Source organism: Macaca thibetana, chromosome 16, assembly GCF_024542745.1.
Source record: "Macaca thibetana thibetana isolate TM-01 chromosome 16, ASM2454274v1, whole genome shotgun sequence".
NCBI classification, from domain to species: Eukaryota; Metazoa; Chordata; class Mammalia; order Primates; family Cercopithecidae; genus Macaca; species Macaca thibetana.
The window spans coordinates 14,742,676-14,765,328 of NC_065593.1; the positions used below are offsets into that span (position 1 = coordinate 14,742,676).

Genomic DNA, 22,653 nt, shown 5'->3' on the forward strand with positions numbered 1-22,653 from the left:
GGGGGATTCTGGGAAGCTGCTTTGAGTCATGGACCTGGGGGAGAGGAGATCTGACTCGGAAAGCCTTTGTTGTTTTGTCCCCCCAATTACCTTTTCTGCCGTCTAGGCTTTAGGGGGGCCTGGGACTGGGGGCGGGTTCCTGAGACTGGGCGGGGGTGGGATGGGTGAGGGGCTAGGAGGGAGAAAGGCTGCGAGGCCGGAGCTGAGTGTGTGAGTGCCTGTGTGGAGCAGCTTAGGGAGCGAGGTGCTAAGACAACCCAGGGCCGCGGTAGCGAGGAAGGGAACTGCTCTGGAGCTATGAGCCGGGCGACTGGCCGTGGGGCCTTGCCCAGGCTGCGCCGGGGAGAGCAGGCGGCTAAGATGCCGGGTCGCTGCGTGGGGCCCAGCAGGTCGGGGCGGGGAGTTCGGCGGCCGTGGGGGAAGAGACGGGGCGCAGGGACGTCCCGGGGCCGTGGTGCAAGGCGCCGGGCGAGGTCCTTGGAGTGGGAGACGCGCTGTGTGAGTGCAGAAAGGGCGCAGGGCTGTCAGCGCCCGTGGGGGACGAGACAAGCGGCGGAGACAGCCGATGCCGCCGGGGCGAATGAGGCTTTGGAAGCTCCTGGCCCCCCAGGCTCCATCGAGGCTGCAAGGGACCCTGGGGCTGTGTGGGTGAATGGGGCTGTTGGGGAGCCCGAGGTGGTGGGGCCTGCCGGGGCTGTGTGGGTGACCGGGTCTGGGGAGGAGGAGGCCGAAGATAGGAGTCCCCGGGGCTGCGAGGGAAAAGGTCGCCCGGGATCTCTGGGCCATGAGAGCATTCTGCACCTGTGGCTGAAGGTGCAGGCTATGAGGGCCGCCTCGGGATGTGGGGAAGGAAGTAAAGTCGAGCTCCATCCCGTGCCTGTCGGAGAGGGACCTGTCGAAAGGGGTGTTCCTGGCCGAGCTTCCTGGGTAGAGACAAGCCGTGGTGGTCTTACAGGGCCCTGGGTGAAGGGCCAGGCAAGGGGGATCCCTCGGGCCCCCTCAGGGCCTACAGTTCTGGGCTTAGGGGCTGCTTACGAGAGAACCTTAGGCTTCTGTGGACAGGGACAGGCTGGGAGGGTGCCTCCTCCTGTGAGTGTGCCTGGGGCTCTGGCGTCAGGTTCTGAGATGGCCCCGCACCTGTGGAGGGGACAAGCTGTGGGGATTCCTGGGACTGGGGAGGAGATAGGCTATGGGCTTGTCCCAGGCCCTTGTGAAAAAGAACAGGCTGTGGGCGAGCCTGGGACCGTGGGGTGGCCTGGGGCTGTGGGAGCACCCAGAGCCGTGGAGGGAGAGCTCGGCTGCGGGGGTGCTGCAGGGCTGTGGGGGAGAGGACATTCCCCGCAGATTCCTGGGGCTCTGGCACATGAAGCAGTCTGTGGGGCCACCCCTGGCGTATGGGGGAGGGGACAGGCCGTGGGGGTGTCCGATGCTGTGGAGGAGGAGCCTACTTCTGTGGGTGCCGCAGGTGTGTGTTACAGGAGACGGGCTGGGGAGGAGACAGACTCTGTGGGTATGCCTGGCCCGTGGGGCACGGGACACTCTGTTGGGGTGCCCTGTGCTACTGAAGAGGAAACTAGATGTGGAGGTGACCCAGGGTTCAGGGAAAGGGGACAGCCTGTGTGGGTGGAGACAGGCTCTGGGGGTGATCCAGGGTCACGGGGAGCTGCACAGACTGCAGAGCCATCATGTCCTGGGGAGCAGGCAGCAGGTTCTGGGGGTGCCCCAGGCCTGTGGGGGATAGAACAGGCTACAGGGGTACCCAGGGCCTTGGGGAAGGACACAGGCTGTGTGAATGTCCCAGGACTGTGGGGAGCGGGACAGGTGGTAGGGGTGCCCCAGGCTGTGGTAGTACCTGGAGCCCTGGGAGAAGAGCTGAGCCACAGCGGGGCCCTGGGCCTGTGGGATGGACAGCAAGTTCTTGCGGGGCCCCCAGTCAAGGCAGTGCCTGGGCTTGAAGAGGGGACCTGTGGTGGGAATGTCCTGAGCCTGTGGGAAAGGAGGCAGGCTGTGGGGGAGCCAGAGAGTCTGGGGCCTCCAGCTTTAGGGGTCCCTGGGTCTGTGGATCAGGAGGCTGGCTGTGGAGTTGTTTCATGTCTGTGTAGGAGGAGGCAGGCTGTGGGGGTGTCTGAGACGGTGGGCATACCCAGGGCAGCAGATGTGGCCCAGCACAGGTGTGCCACAGCAGGGGTCCCCATGGCGCTGGGTGTGCCCGGCTCTGGAAAGGCGCCTGTCAGAGTGCCCGCTGCTATGTGGGCGTCTGGCCCTGTGTGTCAGGAAGGCAACTCCAGAGACATTTGGAACCTGTGGGAAAGGGCTCGGGCTGCCAGAATCTCTCTGGCTTCAGGGGGACCTGTGGCTCGGGAGGAGCTGTGGTCTGGCGGGGAGGATTGTGATTCTGGGGCCTTCTCGGGCCCATGGGGAAGGAGACAGACTATTGGGGTTTCTGTGGCACCTGAGGGGCCTGGGCTTGGGGAGGAGACTGACTCTGGGGGTATCCCAAGACCTTGGGGATGGAGACAGAGGGTAAGGACTCCTGTGGCCACCGAAGTGCTTCTGGCCCCTAGGGCGCCTGGTTCTGTGGAGCTGGAGCCTGGCTCTGGGGGCTTCTCAGGCTTGTCGGGGAGGCAGCAAACTGCAGGAATGCCTGGCACTGTGGGGCTGTCTGCAGCTAGTGGGGTGCCCGTGGCTCCCAGGGTGCCTAGGCCTGTGCAAGAGGAAACTGGCTCAGAATTGTGGGGCAAAGGAGAGACAGTGGGTGGACCTGCAGATGCCAAGGGTCCCACAAGGATGGAGGTGCCCACCTCGACCAGGATGCCTGGGCCCATGGGGGAGAAGATTGGCTCTGGGGGTGTCTCAGGCTTGTTGGGAGGCAGACAGACTACAGGAGTGTCCATGGCTGTGCGGCTTCCGGGGTCTGTGGGGGAGGGGACCCTCTTTGAGCGTGTCTCTGGCCTGTCTGGAAGAAGGCAGACTGCTGGGAGGCCTGTAGCTGCTAGAGGTTCCATGGCTGTGGGAGTGCCCACAGCTCCCGGGCTCCCTGGGCCAATGTTAGGGGATACCGGCTCTGGGGATGACTGCTCAGGCATATGGGCAAGGACACTGGCCACTGAGGGGCCCACAGCTGCCAGGGTTCCTGGACCTGTGGAAGGGGAGACAGGCTCTGAAGGTGTCTCAGGCCTGTGGAGAAGGAGACACAGTGGAGCCATTCCCGAGGCCGGGAGGGTGCCTATGCCTCTGGGGGTGCTTGCAGCTGTAGGAGCTCCCATGGCAGGGCGCACACCTGCTGCGGTGTGGGTGACTGGGTCCTCGGGAGCAGAAGCGGATGTGGGTGTCTCAGGTGTGACCATGCTGAGGAGACAGTCCACAGGGGGAGTGGGGGCTTCAGAGGATGAGACAGGTGGTGGGAATATTCTGGGACTGGCCGGGAGCAGCCAGGCTGTGGGGGCATCTCACACTTATGTGCCCGGGACCAGGTTATGGAGTTGTCCAAGGTCTGTGGGGGAAGAAACAGCCTTTGAGAATGCTCTAGACATGTCAGGGACAAGAACAGCTGTGGGGGTACTCCCAGTTTCAAGAGAGGAAATAGGCCTTGGCCATTTCAGAGACCACCTACAGCCAAGTGGGAGGAGGCTGCCTGGAGAAGTGTCTGCAGTCAGAGTGAGAGGGAGCAATTTGGGAGAGAGTTATGTGGGGGAGGCTAGATTGAGGGGGGCGTTCCAGTAGTGTGTGTAGGGAAGAAGTTGGGGCTCTGTGGGAGGGAACAGGTTAGGGGGAGGTTTGTCCTGGGTTGTGGATGAAGCACAGGCTTTAAGGGCATCTCGGCATGGGGGAGAGAGGGTTTTTGTGGAGATGCACCAGGGTATGTAGAGGGACAAATTGGGAAGTTTCCTGGAGCAGTGGGAAAGGGCCAGATTGCAAGGAGAGTCCCAGAACTTTGTATAGGGGGACAGTTTAGGGCTGGGTGTCCCTGGACTTTGTGCGTGTGTGTGTGTATGTGTGTATGTAGCATCACTTGAGGCATCCTGGAACTGTGGGGATCACCTAGTTTTTTTCTAGTGGAGAATGGACTGTTTGGCCCTTGGCACCTAGAAGCAGCCAGGGGAAAGTACTGACCATTCAGAAGTTGCAGATCCCTGGGCCCCATTTCTGCAGACTTCATTCTGCAACTCCAGCTGCGCAACCTGTGCCGATGTCAAGCCAGTTGGGATTGCCTCGCTCGTTTGCCTCCTCCCGTCTGCTTTTTTCACCGTGTGTCTACAGCCTTAGACATAAGGACTCTTAGAAGCTGTCTTTATATTCCTAAGAAGTATCTGTCTTTAAGCAAGTCTAGTCTGCAAATTTTGGATTTATTCAAAAGCTTAAATTAGGGGGTTTTTTTTTAAACCTTGAATTTCCCAATTGATTTACTAGCAGATTTTTTGAGAGAACAAATTCCCCAGGGATTTAAAACTAGTCAGTTCACAGAAAATCGGCTTAACAAACGCTAAATCGTGTACTACGCTCAAAGCACTTTGTTATGGGAAATAGAAGAGCAAGACAAGGCCCTTCCCCTCAAAGTGCCTTGTCTGGCTGGGAAGATGCGACATACACGTGTGAAATAGGTAAATAACAGTATGAGACAACACTATACATGATCAGTATGTGAGTGGCAGGGATAGTAAAGTCTATAATGAGGCCTTCAGAGTAGGGCAAGGCAATGATAAGGGTATGGCCCTTGACAGCTTACCAAGTGCTTTCATATCTGTTATCTTGTATACATATATGTAGGGTGGGGGAAAGATGGGGAGAAATGAAGATTGAAAGAGATGATTCAGCTCTCCAAATGGCAGATCCTGGCTTGAATCAAGGAATTCTGATGCTACAGGTTTACTTAGAGTCGTTGAGCGTTGTGTGCCTTTGGGCCACCCAGTAGAGTGAAGCATACTGCTTTCTGACTAGTATTAAGACTTGTTAATATAGACTGCGTGTCCAGAAACCACCCTGCTGGGACGTGCTAGTTTACCATGGCAAAGCTCTGTTTTGGGAATAACGTCTTGCTGGAGACCTTTGAGATTTGAAATTTGGAATGGAAAGGGATCAAGAGATTATTATTAAAATAGTAAGTGTTCCCCTATTTTTTTTTTTGAAATTGGGAACTTCCAAAGTGCGGTTGCGTTTATAAATGGAAGAAACTGTCATTTACCTGTCTTTAAGCAATCACTCTCAGTATGAGGTTGCTATTGGCTACTTCTAGTATATTGCTACAGGCACATGGCACTGTGTTTTATCTATTCTCTTCCCTTGTTTGAACGCTGTTGGTCTGAAGTGGCTTTGCTTCGTTTTAGGAATGGTTTTAGGGAAGACTGTTGCCTGATGACAAGGCTGTCACTATTGTTGTGTACTACCTGCCATGATGGGACCAGGCCAGCCAGCTTCCACCTGTGTTCATCTAGCACCTAGGACCCAACTTGATGGGAGGAGTGATCCCACAGTTCTTCAGACCCAGGTAGTTCTGTTTTTGCCTGATTTTTTTTATTAAATATTTCAAACATAAAGAAAATTTGAGAGAAAAGGACAATGTAACACTTTTGAAATCACCTCCTAGATTCAGCAATTGCTGACAATTTTTTCTGTCGGTTTTTCTACCTACTCAACCATCTGTCTCTAAAATTTTTGCAGAATCACCCCAAAGTAACTTACAGTCATGACACTTCTAAATATTTGAGAATACTTCTTCTAAAAATGAACTCTCCTACTTAATCATAATACTATTCTTAAACCTAAGAAAATAGACCCAAAAAATTCCCTGTTATCCAATAACCAGCCTTTATTCAGGTTTACTCAGTTGTCTCAAAAATGTCTTTTCCCCTAGCATTATATTATGAAAATCTTAAAAAATACAGCAAAGTCGAATTTTACAATGAACACCTAGATTCCATTATATTTCACTCATTTGTTTCATTGCATATCTGTCACTCAGTCATCCCTCTGGAGATCCATCCATCAATCCATCTTATTTTTTGACACATTTCAAAATCAATTGCAGACATGAATACCCGAACTACTTCCGCATGCATATTGCACATTAGAATTCACTCTGTTTAGGGCCGGGCGCAGTGGCTCACACCTGTAATCCCGGCACTTTTGGAGGTCGAGATGGGTGGATCACCTGAGGTCAGGAGTTCGAGACCAGCCTGACTAACATAGTGAAACCCCTGTCTCTCCTAAAAATACAAAAAGGTGTGGTGGTACACACCTATAATCGCAGCTACTCAGGAGGCTGGGGCAGGAGAATCGCTTGAACGTGGGAGGCGGAGGTTGCAGTGAGCCGAGATTGTGCCACTGCACTCTACCCTGGGTGACAGAGCAAGACTCCATCTCAAAAAAGAAGAAAAGAATTCACCCCATTTACTGATTTTTTTCTTTCAATATACATATTATATCAGAAATGGTGTAATGTACACATTTTACAATGTGTACATCTTTTCACATTTGCTGAGTTTTGACAAATGCATACATATGTGTAACCCATACCTCTATCAAGATTCAGATCATTTCTATTATCCTAAAAAGTTCTCTAAATGCCCCTTCCTAGTCAGTCCCCACTCCTCCCCTCCAGAGGCAGCCACTATTCTTATTTTTTCCATCACAGATCAGTTTTCTCTGATCTAGAACCTTATATAAATGGGATTTTTTTTTTTTTTTTGGTGTTAAGACTTATTTCACTAGCTGTAAAGTATTTGAGATCCATCCATGTTATTGCATGTATCAGTAGTTTATTCCTTTTTAATCCTTTTTTCTCATTCCGTAGTATAAGTATACCACAGTTTGTTTATCCATTCTCCGATTAATGGATACCTGGGCTGCTTCCAATTTGGGATTATTATAAATAAAGCTGCTATGAACATTCTTATACAGATCTTTTTATGAACATGTTTTCATTTCTTTTGGGTAAATACCTAACAGTGAAATTGCTGAGTCATGGAGTAGGTGTGTATTTAGTTTTATAACAAACCACTGGACCTTTTTACAAAGTGGTGGTACCGTTTTACGTTCCTGCTGAGAATGTATGAGAGCTCCAGTTGCTCCACATCTTTGTCAATGCTTGTTGTTGTCTTTTTAGCCATTCTGGTGAGTGTTTAATAATATCTTATCGTGGTGTACAAAGAAATTTAAAAAAATTTTTTGACATAATTTTTTGACATAAATTTCAGAATGAAATTTAAATTATGAAAAGTTGCAAGAATAGTCCACAGAATTCCTGGATACTCTTCTCCCAGATTCCTCAAATGCTAACATTTTGCTACATATTCCCTCCTTCTCTCTCTCACTATCTCTGTACACACATATATTATTTTCTAAACCATTTAAGAGTAAATTGCAGGCACGGTGCCCTTTTACCTCTAAGTATTTTTTTCCTAAAAATAAAGAATTCTGTTATATAACCATAGTACAATTATCAGAATCGGGAAATTAACATTAAGTGAATACTATCAGTTAATCTACAGACCTTACTGAGATTTTGTTAGTTGTCCCAATAGTGTCCTTTATAGCAAATGAAAATCCAAGATCATAACGTGCATTACATTGTCATGCCTCTGTAGTCTCCTTTAGTCTGATTCCTGGGTCTGTTTTTATGTTTTGTGACATTGATTTTTTTAAGAATATAGGCTAGTTATTTGTGGATTTTCTCTTAATTTAGATTTGCCTGATGTCTTCTCACAATTACGTTCAGGTCATGCACTTTTGGCAGGAGAACCACTGAATGATACTGAGTGCTTCTCAGTGCACCCTATCAGGAAGGACATGCTGCCAGTTTAGTCCCAGCACTAGCGGTGTGGACTTCCATCATTTGATTAAGGTGGTATCTGCCTAGTTTTTTCATTGTAAAGTTACTCCTTTGCTTTTTGTAATTATTTGTCTTGGAGACTATGTTAATGTCTCTTTAACACCTCAAACTTTCACCAACTACTTTTAGTATTTTTGCCTGAATCAGTTTTTTATTATGATGGTTGGCAAATGGGGATTTCTAATTTTACTCTTCCTTCTACATTTACTTGTTGCCTTACTACTATAAGGAAGAACTTTCCCTTCTTTTCCTAGTACTTACTTACTTAGTTCAGTACAGACTCAGTATTATTTTTTATTCCCATTATTTATTTTGTTGTGCAGATATTTATTTTGATGTTCAAATGGTCTTTGATTTAGCCAGTGAGAGCCACTTCGAGTTGGCCCCAGTGTCTCTTTGACGTGATCTCATCCGTCTTTGACCACTTTATGGTGTAAAAAGACACTCCAAGGCTGGGTGTGGTGGCTCATGCCTGTAATCCCAACACTTTGGGAGGCCAAGGCAGGAGGATCATTTGAGGTCAGGAGTTCAAGACCAGCCTGGCCAACATGGTGAAACCCCATCTTTACTAAAAAATACAAAAAAATTAGCCAAGCATGGTGGTGCACACCTATAATCTCAGCTACTTGGGAGTCCGAGGCAGGAGAATCACTTGAACCCAGGAGGCAGAGGTTGCAGTGAGCCAAGATTGCACCACTGCACTCCAGCCTGGGTGACTCCATCTCATAAATAAATAAATAAATAAATAAATAAATAAATAAAAGCTGTTCCAGGCTCAGCTTGTCTTTTCCTTGTCCTGGCCCTGGAATTAACCGTTTATCCAAGGAGACTTTGATTCTTCAGTGGAGAATGAAATTTTAAAAATCACTATCTGGGGCTAGATGTGCTCCTTGATACTGTTTTGTCACTGTTTCTAGGCCCTCTCAGAGGACAAGTAGGAAATAGATGTATACTTGTGTGCATATACATACATGTACACACATTCATTAATGCACATCCATACTCACATATCTGTATGTACACTTTCTCATCTGCTTCCCCTTCCTTCCTTTCTTTCTTTCTCTTCCCTTCTTCCTTCTGTTTCTGTCTATGTATCTTTCTGTGTCTGTCTGCCTAGATATTTGTATTAAAACTCACAAGTTCACACAAGTACTTCCAATTCAAATCCAACACTACGTATTTCCAGCTCCCTTGTCCAAGAGCATGAAAGCTGGCTCTCATTATCCACAATATATTTACTTTTTTGCTCAATTCTAGAATGTACAAAAAGTCGTTTCTGAATTGTAATCTGTGTCTCTGCTCAAAACGAAGCCTGCAAAATTAGAGTTCAGTATTTGTTTAGAGTACATTTGCGGCATATAGTCCAAATACTATGTTCAAAAGTTACTGGGGTTAATTTTTTTCATATTCACTTTTTAGCATGGTTATGTTATTTATCTGAGATTCAGTTTGGTTCATTGGTTTCTGTTGGTATTTATTTGAGGGTTTTTCACTATCCTTAATGGATTTTTTTTTCCTTCCTTTCCTTCTTCCTCCCTGCGTTCATTCATTTCTTTCTTCCTGTCTCTCGTGTATATGTGAAACATTAACATGGTTCCAAATATACAAAACGATATATTCAGAAAAGTTATCTGCTACCCCATTCCCTCTGTCCTTTCCATCCTATTTCTACCGGTTACCTGTAGATAACTAGTCTCATTAGTCTCTGATTTTTGTTTTCTGTTTCTTTTTGCACAAGCCATTCAGACGCATATATATTTTCTTGTGTCTTTTTTTTATATGAAGGGTAGTATATTATAAGTATACTTTTTGCACTTAGTGCTTTCTGCTAAACAATATATTCCAATCTCGCCACATTAATTCATAGAAGTGTCACAGAGATCTTCCTCATTTTTTTTACATCTTCGTTTTACTGCATTTTGTGGATAGACTATTGTTTATTTAGCTACTCTTCTCCATGGGGACTCAGATTGATTCTAGTAATTTACAATTACAAACAATATGGCACAGAGTAACCCTATACATATGTATTGTTGGCGGTGTATCTGCAGGGTAAATTCCTAGAAGTGAGACTCCTGGGTCAAAAGGTAAATGTGACACTTGTCCTCCAAGTTGCCTGCTTGGGTCTCTTTCAAGAGTCTTTTCTTTCTTTCCTGCTCTAGAGCTTTTTAATTAAAAAAAAAAAAAAGTGATGAATGCGTGTGTTTTTGTTAGCGATTGCCAAATTCCCTTCCATAAGAATTATGCCAATTTGCATGACCACCAGCACCTCTTCTGTGAGGGTGCCTGCTTCCCACTGCCTCACCAACAGCGTGTATTACTATACTTTTAAATTTTTGCTAATCGATTGGGTAAGAGATGGTATTTCCATGTATTTTTAATTTGTGTTATGAGATTGAACATCTTTGTACGTACTTAAGGACCTTTTTTTTGGTAAATTACTCATATGTTTTTCCCTGTTTTTATTGAATTTTGATCTTTTTATACTTCAATAATTATAATTATTATTATTATTTAGACCGTCTTCTCTGTCACCCAGGCTTGACTGCAGTGGCTCGATCTCGGCTGACTGCAGCCTCCACCTCCCAGACTCAAACAATTCTTGTGTCTTAGCCTCCTGAGTAGCTGGGATGACAGGCGTGCGCCATCACGCCTAGCTAATTTTTGTATTTTTTTAAGTAGAGATGGGGTTTTGCCATGTCGGCCAAGCTGGTCTCAAACTCCTGACCCCAAATGACCAACACTGTTCATCAGTCTATGTACCTTTCAGATGGTAACTACTTGTTTTCTCTTTAGTGAGCTTTTTAACTACTTTTAAAAAATCGGAAATACTTTCCTGAAGTTTTGTCACAATGGATTATTTTTAAGTGACCCTTGATGGCTGTGATTATATAAACACATTGATTGTGAGAGCTGGGGAGGTCATCTCCAAGGTCAAGGCATCACAGGACTGGGTTCATTGAATTTGTAGGCATGGATTCTCCTCATGCTATTGACCTGTCTTTGACAGGTTCATTCTGGAAGACCTAAGGAGGGTACATATTTAAAGCCTTAAAATTGTTTCTTTCCTTTAAACTGATAATCCCAGAACAGATCATTTATCCTAACGAAATAATTTTAAAAGGTTAAAAAACTAAATGCATGGAGATATTAATTGAGGTAATATTTCTATTAGTGGAAAAACTGGAACAATCTAAATGTTTAATAATAACATTATAGTTAAGCATGAAAAGACCATTGGTTTCAGAAAATGCAACAATGACAAATAAAAACTGTAGGGATATGGAAACATGCTTATGTTGAAGTGCAAAATGAAACAAAACTTGTATTTATTATGAGGAAAACTGACAAAAACTTGAGCCTGTGTAAGAAAGCATAAGTAGACTGTTTCAAGTGAGGTACACTTAGGGGCAGGGTAAAAGATGGATCCAGCCACCAAATGAAGTCTCAGGAAGACTTATGAAGAAGTATTATCAGATGGCTTGGGTCTATCCATGGAACAAATTTTAAGAAAGCTCCAATGGGTTATATTGGTCACTTGCTGGGGCCTGATATTTTGAAATAGGACAGAAGTCCGTAACTGGGAAATTGAAGGACTTAGTGGTTGCTGCTTGAAACTTTCTGGGTCGACTTTTAGAAGTGGGTCCCAGTATAACATTAGTAAACAGAAGGATAATAGTATGGGACTGGATGATTGTAGGATAGAACCTGGGTATGTGATGAACCCAAGGGTGTAGGAGAGTGGCTGTGTCTATCAGTAAAATAGAAAAATGCCTCTTAGCACTAATGATCTCGTGGCGAAATTTTAGAAATTTGGTTATAGACATGTACCAACTGTGCAGTATGGAATTTTTCTGATGTCTGCTTTTATTTGCTTCTTAAAGAACCAGCTGCAGTTTAATAGGAATGTTCCTACACATTCAAGCAACTTGGCAATCCGATATTCTTGCCCGCATGCCATTAGAATTGAAAAACTGAAGCACTCATACAATGAATCAGACCATTGTAAAGATGCAGATTGTAGAGTTGGTCCTGACCTAGGCAGTTCAGTTTCATTTTCTGTCATATCAGAAGAGAGACTTAGTTATGCTGTCCACCTAGCCAGAAGAGATGTGAAACGAAGACAATTTGAAGAACATATAAAAGAACATCATCTCAGAAGTCAGCCTCAAAGCTCTCGGAAGTGTGGACATACTAAGTGTAAAATACCTGACCACAGGGTGGAAAGGAAGGAATCAAAGAGTCAAGCAGCCTGTCAGTGCAGCCACCAGCCGTCCAAAGTAGAAATCTCCAGCTCGGGTGCCAAAGTATACCTTTACTCATCTCATCCAGGCCAGTCAGATCTCACTGTGCCAAATTCACCACCCACCCGTGATCCGGGACTTCAGCCTCATCCCAGGACAGGTGACCACAAAAGCATAAGTGAACAGAAAAGCCTGCTAGAAGTCCAGCGACTCCAGAAAGAACTGAGCAGTTGTATCCACAGAATTGAAGAGGTAACGAAAAAAGGTGAGAAAAATTAGATTCTTTTCTTCGATTTAAGGCTGTGAGTATGGGGTAGTTTAAATGCATTCCTTGAGGACCCTTAACCCCTACAGCAGTTTCATTCCTTCCTTCTGTGAGTTGGTTCACTGGAGTGTGAGCACTCAGGACAAGACAGTTAGGCTTAGAGTTTGAACAGTGTCTTCCCCCAGCTCCTCTTTCCAGAGGAGGGACATGAAAGAACTTTTTCACTGTGGCTGCCCTTCGAATGTGCACTGACTGAGGGCCCAGCCTAGGAGGTGGCGTTAATGTTGGCTGAACCTTAGGTCTTCTGGGACCTGAGTGCAAATTATCCTATAATGTTTTCCCTCTTCTGGGAAAATTATTTTTCAATTTGCTCAAAAAAAGAGCATAAAGTATTTATATTATAGGTAAAACCAGTTCTCACTTGGGCAGTATTTAGGTGAGTACACACCAGTGACAAGGGAAGTTGTGGGTATATGTGTAAAATGAGCACAGGGTAGGAAGGAAGAAGTTTAATCATCGTATATGGTTTTCTGCAGTTCTGCAGTGTTCTCAGGGCCCTTGCATTTCCCTGCTGAGTAGAAGACTGGTTCCACGTGGAGAATTTGGGGTTACCATAACTAACAAGTAGGGAATCAAGCCCAGCTTTCAGACTGCAAGGGGTATGGAGTTGAGCATCAAAAGAAACTGTTGTGCTAGGGCAGTACATAGTCTAGAATTATTTTTTGCATTTTCAATTTAATTTATGCATATGTACATATATGCATCTTATGTAAAGAATTTAAGGTACCTTAAGAAATACTTGTGATTGAATGAGATAAAACAAAAATGCACATGACGACATTGTGGCAAATGAAGGAAAAGGAAAGGAAAAGCATTTACTAGGGATGAGTCACAGATTTGCTTCCGAGCTTCCTAGGAGCCAGCTAAAGAGGGGACTTCAGTCACTTGGAGAATTTACAAAGTCTAAGACGGAAAAAAACAATTGTGTAAGGAAAACAGTGATTCCACATATTAAGGCCAGAAAGAAATTTCTCCTGCAGGTCTTCTTCAAGAGTGTGCTGTATAATATCATGAACAATTCAAAAACATTCCAGTATAAAAGTAACAGAAATGTTGTGGCTTGTTTCTCTTGACATTCCTTAGTGTCAGCCTGTGGCATGGCCCCCTGCACACTTTGGTTGAAGCCCTGCGAGCAGGGGAACAAAGCCACAAGGCGCACTGCTCCGGTGATCTGGCCTAATACCGGGGAGCTGTTAGAGCGGTGATCTGGCCTAATACCGGGAACTGTTAGAACAGAGCTTTCAAAGCCTCTGTGGGGAAGGACTGGGTTGGTTTATTTTATTTACATACATTTTCAGTGTGTCATAAGTCAGTACTTTGTGAACTGTAATAAAAATGTCACGGTAGTGGCAAACTGCTATGGAAACACGTAAATGTATGCTTTAAATTTCTGTACCTAACCTTTCATGGACGAATAATAGTTTGCGATGGCCCCTGGCTGCAGACCCCCTTTAAAGTAGCCCCGAAGGCCCATTTGTGCTTCCCAATGCTGCTTTGTAGATAGCTGCAAGCGCTGCATCAGAAATCGTCTGCAATGAGCCTTCAAACCCCCCACCTAAGCCCGTTCCATTTGTGTTCGTATAAGTATGTGAATCCGGATTTCCTCCCTACCATGCAGCCCAAACGAGATGAAAATAATTAGACATATAAGGTCTCATGAGACTGCATCTGTATGTACAACTTCTGACTTCAGATTTTTGCTTTCTTCAAAACAGCCTTATATGCTTTGCATTGTTTGATGTTTTAAAGATTAAATATGAAAAATTTGAACTTATCAAATACACTTTTACTAATTGAAGATTCCCTTTTCTTTGATAATTGGACTATATTGGAGTTTTGTATAAGAATTTGTGTAAGTGTATTTGGAAACCACAGCCTGGAAGGAATAGATAGATTGCATCTCCTTCAGGCAGTTTTCCAGAAACAATTTCTTTGAACCAGTCTTTTGAAGATGTAGAGCACCAGTGTGTACAAGGGTATGCTTCCTGAGAAATGCATGAAGACTCTAGGCACTCAAATAATTTTAAGACTTGCTATCTTAATATGTTAGAGAAAGGACTTGTCTTTTGAAATCAAGATTAAGGCTGGGCATGGTGGCTCACACCTGTAATCCCAGCACTTTCGGAGGCTGAGGCAGGCGGATCACTTGAGGCCAGGAGTTTGAGACCAGCCTGGCCAACATGCCGAAACCCTGTCTCTACTAAAAATACAAAAATTAGCTGGGTGTGGTGGTGTGGACCTGTAATCCCAGCTACTGAGGAGGCTGAGGCATGAGAATCACTTGGCCCGGGAGGTGGAGGTTGCAGTGTGAGACTGGTAACAGTGTGAGACTCTGCCTCAGAAAGAAAAAGAAAACAAAAGATTATGATAAGATGCTATCTTAGTATCTTTTTCTTCTTCTTCTTCTTCTCTTTTTTAAGACAGTCTCATTTTGTCACCCAGGCTGGAGTATAGTGGCACAATCTGAACTCACTACAACCTCCACCTCCTGGGTTCAGGCAATTCTCCTGCCTCAGCCTCCCGAGTAGCTGGGATTACAGGTGCACACCACCACACCTGGCTAATTTTTGTATTTTTAGTAGAGACAGGGTTTTGCCATGTTGGCCGGGCCGGCCTCGAACTCTTGACCTCAGGTGATCTGCCCGTCTCAGCCTCCCAAAGTGCTGGAATTACAGGGGTGAATCACCATGTCTGGCCAGGATTTCTCTTTTGAATTCAACATTTGATTATTCTCTATTAAACAGCAAAGAGTAAAGACCATGTTAAGTGTCTTTCAGGACATATTTAGTGGCTGATCAATAGGCATTTATTAATATCTTCTTTACATTGTAAAACTAATCTTGCTAAACATAACAACAGGCCAATAAAAAGTTTTTGAAAAAATAGCAAGAATAACAGATTTTGGCTCAATATAAAGAATTTTAAAATAGTAAGAGCTGCCTCATAGTGAAATCGTTGTCCAGTGGGAATTCTGGCTGGAGGGGAGCTTGATGGAGTAAATGCCTTCATATCCTTTCCATCTCTCAGTCAGTACACAGTACCAGTTACTGCTGGTTTCTTGGCTGATGAAAAATGAAATTTTGTGTTATGATAGCTTCATTTTTTTCTTAATAAAACCAGAGATTTTCAACTTTATTATTTCTGTAAGTAATCGAAGTCTTTGTAAGTTTTAATATATGGTTTATAATCCACTTTTGGGGAAAACTATTAATATTTTCAGGTAGACTAGAAGAAGCTTTGGATCCAGATGAAGAACGTCGAATCCGTGTCAGGAGACAGGAGCAAGCTGCTCGCTCTGCCCGAATGCTCTACGTGCTCCAGCAGCAGGTGTGAAAAGTTCAGGGAGAAGTAGGGCAGTCAGCCTTGTGTACTGCTTCCTTAGAGAGTCTCCGTTTTCCTTTGGTCTCAGAAAGATGAGCACTGGAGTATCCCATATGAGTTCTGAGAGATTTGTGAGGCTCAATTTCCTGAACACATGGGCAAATAATTCTCATTCTTTTTGTAATCTGTGTGTGTGTGTGTGTGGGTGCGTGGGTGTGGCCAAACTCCTTAAACAGTGGTTCTTGACTTTTTGAGGTCATAGACCTTTGAGAATCTATTAAAAGCCTCTCCTCCCCACCCCCAAGATGCTTATACGTTATATAGCACATATTTTTGCATAGGAAGTCAGGTGGATCAGTTACCCTGAACCCTTGGTCCTAGCTGTGGACCCCAGTCTTAGAGAAAAGGGACCTTGTTTGTTTCCCATCTATTTCATGTTTATAATGTATAGAAGCTTGTAATAGTAAATAATTTGGTAAACAGCAAAGAGTAAAGACCATGTTAAGTGTCTTTGAGGACACTTTAGTGGCTGATACACAGGCATTTACATTCTTTACGTTGTGATGGATTTTAAAAAAGTGTTTGTTGTGACTTTCATGCCTTATACATTAGTAAGCCTTTTACTCATTTCTGGTCACTGAAGTCACATGTTAGCCTTATTGCTTGAACCAAAAACTGTACTTTTTCATTGAAAAGAGCATGCCTGAGTTAGGTTTTGCACTGTATTCTTTTGGGTTCTATTTCAGTTCTTATTCTACACTGCTGCCGTAGAGATTGCTCTAAAACATGAATCTTACCATGTCAGACCTCTGCTTAAAAGACTTTAGTGGCTCTCTGTAACTTAGAGGACGAAAGCTAAACTCTTCAGCGTGGCGTGTAAGACTTCACGATCCGGTCCGCCTGCGTTTCCAGAGTCACCTCCACCTTCACTCCTTCATGTTAAATTCCTATTACACTGGGGACCAAGGGATGAAGGTGAACACTGCCTATTTACCATCTTGAACTGGAAACCAGTAACTGTTTTTTGGGTACATGAATGAAGAGCCTTTTTTCATTTTCAAGTGACTTGAATTAATAATGGTTATATTTGGACAAGATGAGATATATCGATGTATCCTTTTCTACAAAAAAGATCCATGGAAAGGTATGAAGTTTTCTTTTTTCCCCTTTACAAAACAGGTAAAAGAAATCCAGGAAGAATTGGATAAATTGAGTCCACATAAAATTAAACACACTAAGAAGGTATGCTGCAATTAAATTATTTATTAAATTATTTATAAATTAAAAATATTTATAAATATGAATATTATAAATTACTTATAAATCACATTTCCCAGTGTTTTGTTAGTATTGTGTAGGGCCCTCTGCACTAATGTTATTTTCAGTACTTGTAGAAACCTGTTAGTGAGGGAGCGAGCACTTTAAATATTCTGAATATGGTTGCCTTCCAAGGAACAGGTTCTAAAAAATAGATTTTTATTTTTGTTGCTGCTGGTGTAAGAAATTGGGAATAGTAAGGAAAAGACTGTCACTGGAAAACTGTAAACTTTAAACTCACTTTACTATGAAAAAGTTTTCACAATAGAAAGCACTTTATACAGAAAGACGACAGGCTGTACATATTCTTAGAAGTTGGGTGATTGTTAGCAAGTTCTGAGTATGGAAATGACTTCTCTCATCTTGTTTATTACCAGTCATGGGCAATGTCTAAGCTGGCGGCTGCCCATCGAGGAGCCATTCGGGCCTTACAGATGTTTGTCACTCAGTTTACTGACCGAGGGGAGCATCCACTTCCTGCTCGGTGTAGGGAACTGGGCAGCCTTATTCGCCAGCTTTCGCTTTGTTCTGCCAAGCTGGATGCGGACCCTTCTGTTCCTGATGTGGTTATAGATATTCTGCAACAAATTGAGGTATGGAATTGATTCCAATTTTTGTTAGAGGTGTATCGGAAGTAATGCTTACTATTACCTAGTTTCATTAGGATTTATGGAGAATACAAGACAAAGCCATTACCTAGTGAATTAAAAGCTTTGCAGAGGGCAGAAGAAACACTTATTTTTATTTCGTTATTTTTACAGTCTAGTCTATGTTATCGTATTTCACTACTTCAAAAATTGGTGACTTGAATATAAAACATATAACAACTTTAAACCAGGTTCATTAACTAAACGGAATGTGCCATTCCCTGGCCCATGCCATTTGAGAAAAAAATGTATTAGCATAGAAAAGGAAACCAGTAAAGCATTCTTAGATTAGAATATCAGTGTTTAATTTAGATGGATTTTAGAAAAGAAGAAACACTTAAAGGTACAGTATATGGAATCAGAACCTTAAATCTTGTGATATAGCTAGAGAGTTCTAGAAATCACAACTGGCATGCATTAGACAGGAATTGATAGTGTTCTTGCTCTTGTATTTCTCTAGATAGATGAGATCACCTATAAATCAGCGTGGACAAATCCAGTAAACTTTGTTTTGTTTCTTTTTTCACTGGTGACAAAGATACCTCAATTTTATAGCTCTCTGAAGTTTGCATGGTGGTACCATATAATTTTGCCATTTGAACCTGTCTTTGGCAGTATGCTTTGCAATGGGTTTTACTGCTGTTGTACGGATTAAGCTTTTTTAGAAAAGCGAAAGTTGGAGAGATGACAGTTATTTTTCTTAAGAGCTAGAGATCAAATTCTGTCTTCTGACTCCCATGCTAGTATTAGTTCCCCTACACCATATATTTTCATCCACAAATAGAAAGGTGATCTTTATGTTAGTGTGGCATAGTAAGCTGTTAGCTGTAGAAGAAAGGTGGATAGTGGAGAGAATTCTAGACTAAATGACACTCCGGTTCTACCACCATTAACCAGCTCTCGGTGGTCTTTAAGGCCCCTTCTGCCTTCACAGTTTCATTGTCAAGCAAATATGATTGTGATTTTCATTGGTTGCATTCGTGTATATAGAGCTCACTGTGAGGAATGCTGTTGACAAATGCAGACCTTAGAATTTCAGGCCGCATCTCAAGTCATGTGATGCTTTTTTAACATATCCATAAGAAACGTTTATTGGCCGAAATAACTTCATTTAGAGTACACATCTTCATAATCCTAGAAAGGATCTGAAGAGACTCTCTAGTCCCTCTTCTACATTGTGAGCTTGAATAAGAGTACCTTTAACATAATGTTTTTTCAACAGAATGTTTATCTCCCCTGCTTTTCAAAATGCAAGAAATGGGTTATTTTTCCTGTTGTGGCCCTACCCCATCTCACGGTGTATTGTCTTACTATGTTACTATTCTCTGAACTAAATCTTCCTGACTGTGTTCAGTTGTCCTTAATCTGTACTGACCAGGTGGAGACTGGGCCCTGACTTCCCAGTAATGAATGGGTGGGAACTTATTAGAGGATATGCCTCTTTTTAGGAAGGTGAGACACAGATCTTCTACTCTTATTGACCTATTAAGTATTCTTTAGTTCATGAAAATGTATGTTAGATATAGTATGTGTGTCCACTTGAAAGACTATTTGAGTTTATGAGATTTTTGTTGATGATTAAAATGCTTTTGAAGCAGATGGGATAATGTTCTGAAGACTATTGTTAATTTCTAAAATGATGATCCTTTAAGATTTGGATGCCTTTAAAAGTAGTCATATTCATTATGTCTTTGCTATTGGCTTTAGTGAGCTACACATCTGAAAGTACTTGCAGAAATTGTTATTAATTAGATATCCTAAATAATAACGTTTTTTAAATTAAGATTATATTAACTGTTAGAGATAGCCATTTAATAACACATTTCCCTGGAGTCCTTATTTTCAATTTTGTGATTAAAAGTCGTACTTTTCTGAGATAAACTAAGAGAATAATTGATTGTTTTTGTGGCAGGCTTTGGAATCTCTCCTGGAAAAGAAACTGTCACCAAAAAAGGTGAAAAAATGTTTCAGTGAAATTCGGAGCAGATTTCCTGTTGGTAGCCAAAAGGCCTTAGAGAGATGGCCAAGTATATCACCAAAGGGTGAGAGGAGGCCCCTCACAGCAAAGGGCACATGCCCACAGGAAACAAGTCAACCTTCCATGGCAAAGCAGCTTCTTGCCGGTATGTGTCTTAAAGTGTTTGTTGCAAGATATTTTATTCATTACAATTATCTGTGCTGTAACAGTTACTGCACTGAGGGGAAAGTCAGGATTTAGGACCTAGCCCACAACAGATGAACTTTAAGTAGGATCAGTAGATAGCAACCAAGATGCTCCCTCAGGCTGGAGGCTGGAATATTCTATAGAGGAAGGTTGAGAAAGTAACATTTCCTTTTGCTACATCATAGTGTTTGGGCTACCCAAGGCAAATTCCCATAGAGCTGGAAGTTAGAACCCTACTTTAAAAAAAGTTTATTTACAATGATAGAGATATATACACACACAGAGACACACACATACATTATATATATATATATATATTTTTTTTTTTTTTTTCCTCAGGTAAGTTTTTGTTATTCTAAGAAGTGGAATTGTTAGGTGATACAGTATGCGCATTTAAACAGATACTGCCAACTTGCCCCTTAAAAGTGGGCACACATTTATGTCTTGACTAGCGGTGACATCAGTATGTATTTCCACTCATATTCGCCAAGTATGTTATATAAAAAAATTTTGAAAGCTTTCCAGTCTCAGTGGACAGTGGCATCTTCTTGTTTTCTGTTGCATTTCGTGATTCCTGGTGAGGGTTGTCGTTTCTTCGCATGCTCCTTAGCCGTGTTATTTCCTCTTCTGTAATTTGCCTGTTCATATTCTGTATCCATCTCCCTGCTCGGTTTTAAGTGTTTTGCTTATGGATGTGTATGTTAGGATACTGCATTTCGTTGGTCTGAGGTACACATTTGAATGCTCCTGAAATCATTATTAATTGATGACAACTTGTAGTTAATTGTAACAGTTTAAAATTGTAAACAGTTTAAACATTGAAAAATTCCTGGTGAGGTATAAAATACTGATGTGTCTTATAATTGATGTTTTAGATTTGATGAAATATGGGACTTTGTTGGTTAACTCTTGTATTTCTCTAGATAGATGAGATCACCTGTAAATAAGTATGGACAAATCCAGTAAACTTTTTTTTTTTTTCTTTTTTCTTTTTTTAATTAAAGTAGAACATACAAGTTGGGGGCGGTGGCTCACACCTGTAAACCCAGCACTTTGGAAGGCCAAGGCAGGTGGATCGCTTGAGCCCAGGAGTTTGAGACCAGCCTGGGCAACATAAGTAGACCCTGTCTCTACAAAAAATGCAAAGGTTAGCCAGGAGTGGTGACTCACGCCTGTGATCCCAGCTACTTGGAAGGCTGACACAGGAGGATCACTTGAGCCTGGGAGGTGGAGGTTGCAGTGAGGTGAAATTGCACCACTGCGCTTCAGCCTGGGTGACACATACAGATAGAAAAGTACACAAAATAATGTAGATTTATAGCTCAATTAATTACCAGAAAACAAAAACATCTGTATAACTGCTATCCAGGTCAAGGAATAGAACATTACCGGCATCTAAGAAGTTCCCCTTTGAGTTACCCCTTCCAATGTTTATCTTCTTCATTTTCCCCAGATTATTCTGATTTATTTATTTATTTTTTTTTTTGAAGTGGAGTCGCACTCTGTTGTCCAGGCTGGAGTGCAGTGATGCGATCTCGGCTCACTGCAACCTCTGCCTCCCGGGTTCAAGCAATTCTCCTGCCTAGCCTCCTGAGTAGCTGGGATTACAGGTGCGCACCACCATGCCCAGCTAATTTTTGTATTTTTAGTAGAGATGTGGTTTTACCATGTTGGCCAGGCTGGTCTTGAACTCCTGACCTCAAGTGATCCAGCTGCCTCAGCCTTCCGAAGTGCTGGGATTACAGGCGTGAGCCACAGCGCCTGGCCTATTATTGGAGTTTTTAATTGTTTTAGAGTTCTGTATTCAATCTACTTACATTTAATGAGATTAATGACATATTTGAACTTTTTTCTGCCTGATTTTATGTTTCATTTGCCAAAGTTTTTTTCTTTGTTGTAATTTACTACATTAATCAAAATTTTATTTCATTTTTTCCTCATTGATTTGAAAGTTATATTTATCAGTCCAGAATTCAGTTGATTTATTTCTCAATCTGCCACTATTCTGTGGAACCTAAATAATTGAGTGTTCCACTTCTACCACAAGTGTAACTGTAAGAGACAGGAAAAACCAAACTGTTTTTCCTACTTACTTAAGACTGTCAATACTTCACCTCTGACACCAAATGAGTAGGGTTTTGCCATACCAAACAATTCTCCAGGGGACACCAACTGGGTATCCTGTAATTCAACTCAGTCCTGACACTGTCTCCCTGGAATTAGAGTCAGATACCACGGGTTAAGGTTCAGTCCCATAAGACAATCCAACTTCAGACACCAGTCACAAGTCCCAGGTTGTGACCTATGCTTCTGAGTGACAGGCTATAAAATTGGGGCTTCCTTGACCCCCTCCTGGGGTTTGCTAGGATGGCTCATAGAACTTAGAGAAACACTTTACTTATGTTTACCCATTTATCATAAAGGGTGTTATGGAAGATACAGATGAACAACCAGATGGAAGAGATGTGTAGGACAAAGTGTAATATGTGGAAGGGCACAGAGCTTCCATGCCCTCTCCAGGGGAGCCACCCTCCAGGACCCCCCACATGTTCGCTATCCTGGGAGCTCCTCAAACCCTGCAGTTCTGGGATTTGTTTTTTTTTTTTTTCCTTTTTTTTTTTGAAACAGAGTCTCGCTCTTGTTGCCCAGGCTGGAGTGCAGTGGCACGATCTCGGCTCACCACAACCTCCGCCTCCCGAGTTCAAGTGATTCTTCTGCCTCAGCCTCCCGAGTAGCTGGGATTACAGGCATGTACCACCTTGCCCGGCTAATTTTATATTTTTAGTAGAGACAGGGTTTTCCATGTT

At 43.3% G+C, this 22,653-nt stretch overlaps 3 protein-coding genes across 16 annotated transcripts in view; 2 read left to right on the plus strand and 1 right to left on the minus strand.

Moving 5' to 3' along the window:
- Positions 1 to 22,653, minus strand: part of TXNDC17 (thioredoxin domain containing 17) — a 997,418-nt gene that overhangs the window by 3,958 nt on the left and 970,807 nt on the right. The gene's annotated exons all lie outside the window — the stretch shown is intronic.
- Positions 1 to 22,653, plus strand: part of KIAA0753 (KIAA0753 ortholog) — a 64,736-nt gene that overhangs the window by 1,133 nt on the left and 40,950 nt on the right. For 3 of the 10 annotated variants that reach the window (XM_050765264.1, XM_050765266.1, XM_050765261.1), the window contains exons 2-7: positions 5,325 to 5,485; positions 11,713 to 12,337; positions 15,618 to 15,724; positions 16,898 to 16,960; positions 17,413 to 17,628; positions 19,595 to 19,805. In XM_050765264.1, the coding sequence (XP_050621221.1) occupies positions 5,390 to 5,485; positions 11,713 to 12,337; positions 15,618 to 15,724; positions 16,898 to 16,960; positions 17,413 to 17,628; positions 19,595 to 19,805 (1,318 nt within the window). In that variant the 5' untranslated portion in view covers positions 5,325 to 5,389. Of the gene's footprint in view, positions 1 to 3,829; positions 4,602 to 4,634; positions 5,099 to 5,324; positions 5,486 to 5,528; positions 7,841 to 11,712; positions 12,338 to 15,617; positions 16,961 to 17,412; positions 17,629 to 19,594; positions 19,806 to 22,653 lie in introns of those variants that run through there. The other 7 variants (XM_050765262.1, XM_050765263.1, XM_050765265.1 and 4 more) reach the window with 7 other exon arrangements.
- Positions 148 to 3,740, plus strand: LOC126939660 (collagen alpha-1(I) chain). Its single transcript, XM_050765244.1, has one exon. The coding sequence runs from the start codon at positions 298 to 300 to the stop codon at positions 3,721 to 3,723; it is 3,426 nt and encodes a 1,141-aa protein (XP_050621201.1). The 5' UTR covers positions 148 to 297; the 3' UTR covers positions 3,724 to 3,740.

Coding starts and splice junctions, on each gene's coding strand:
- LOC126939660 (XM_050765244.1), top strand. CDS start 298: ATGAGCCGGGCGACTGGCCGTGGGGCCTTGCCCAGGCTGCGCCGGGGA.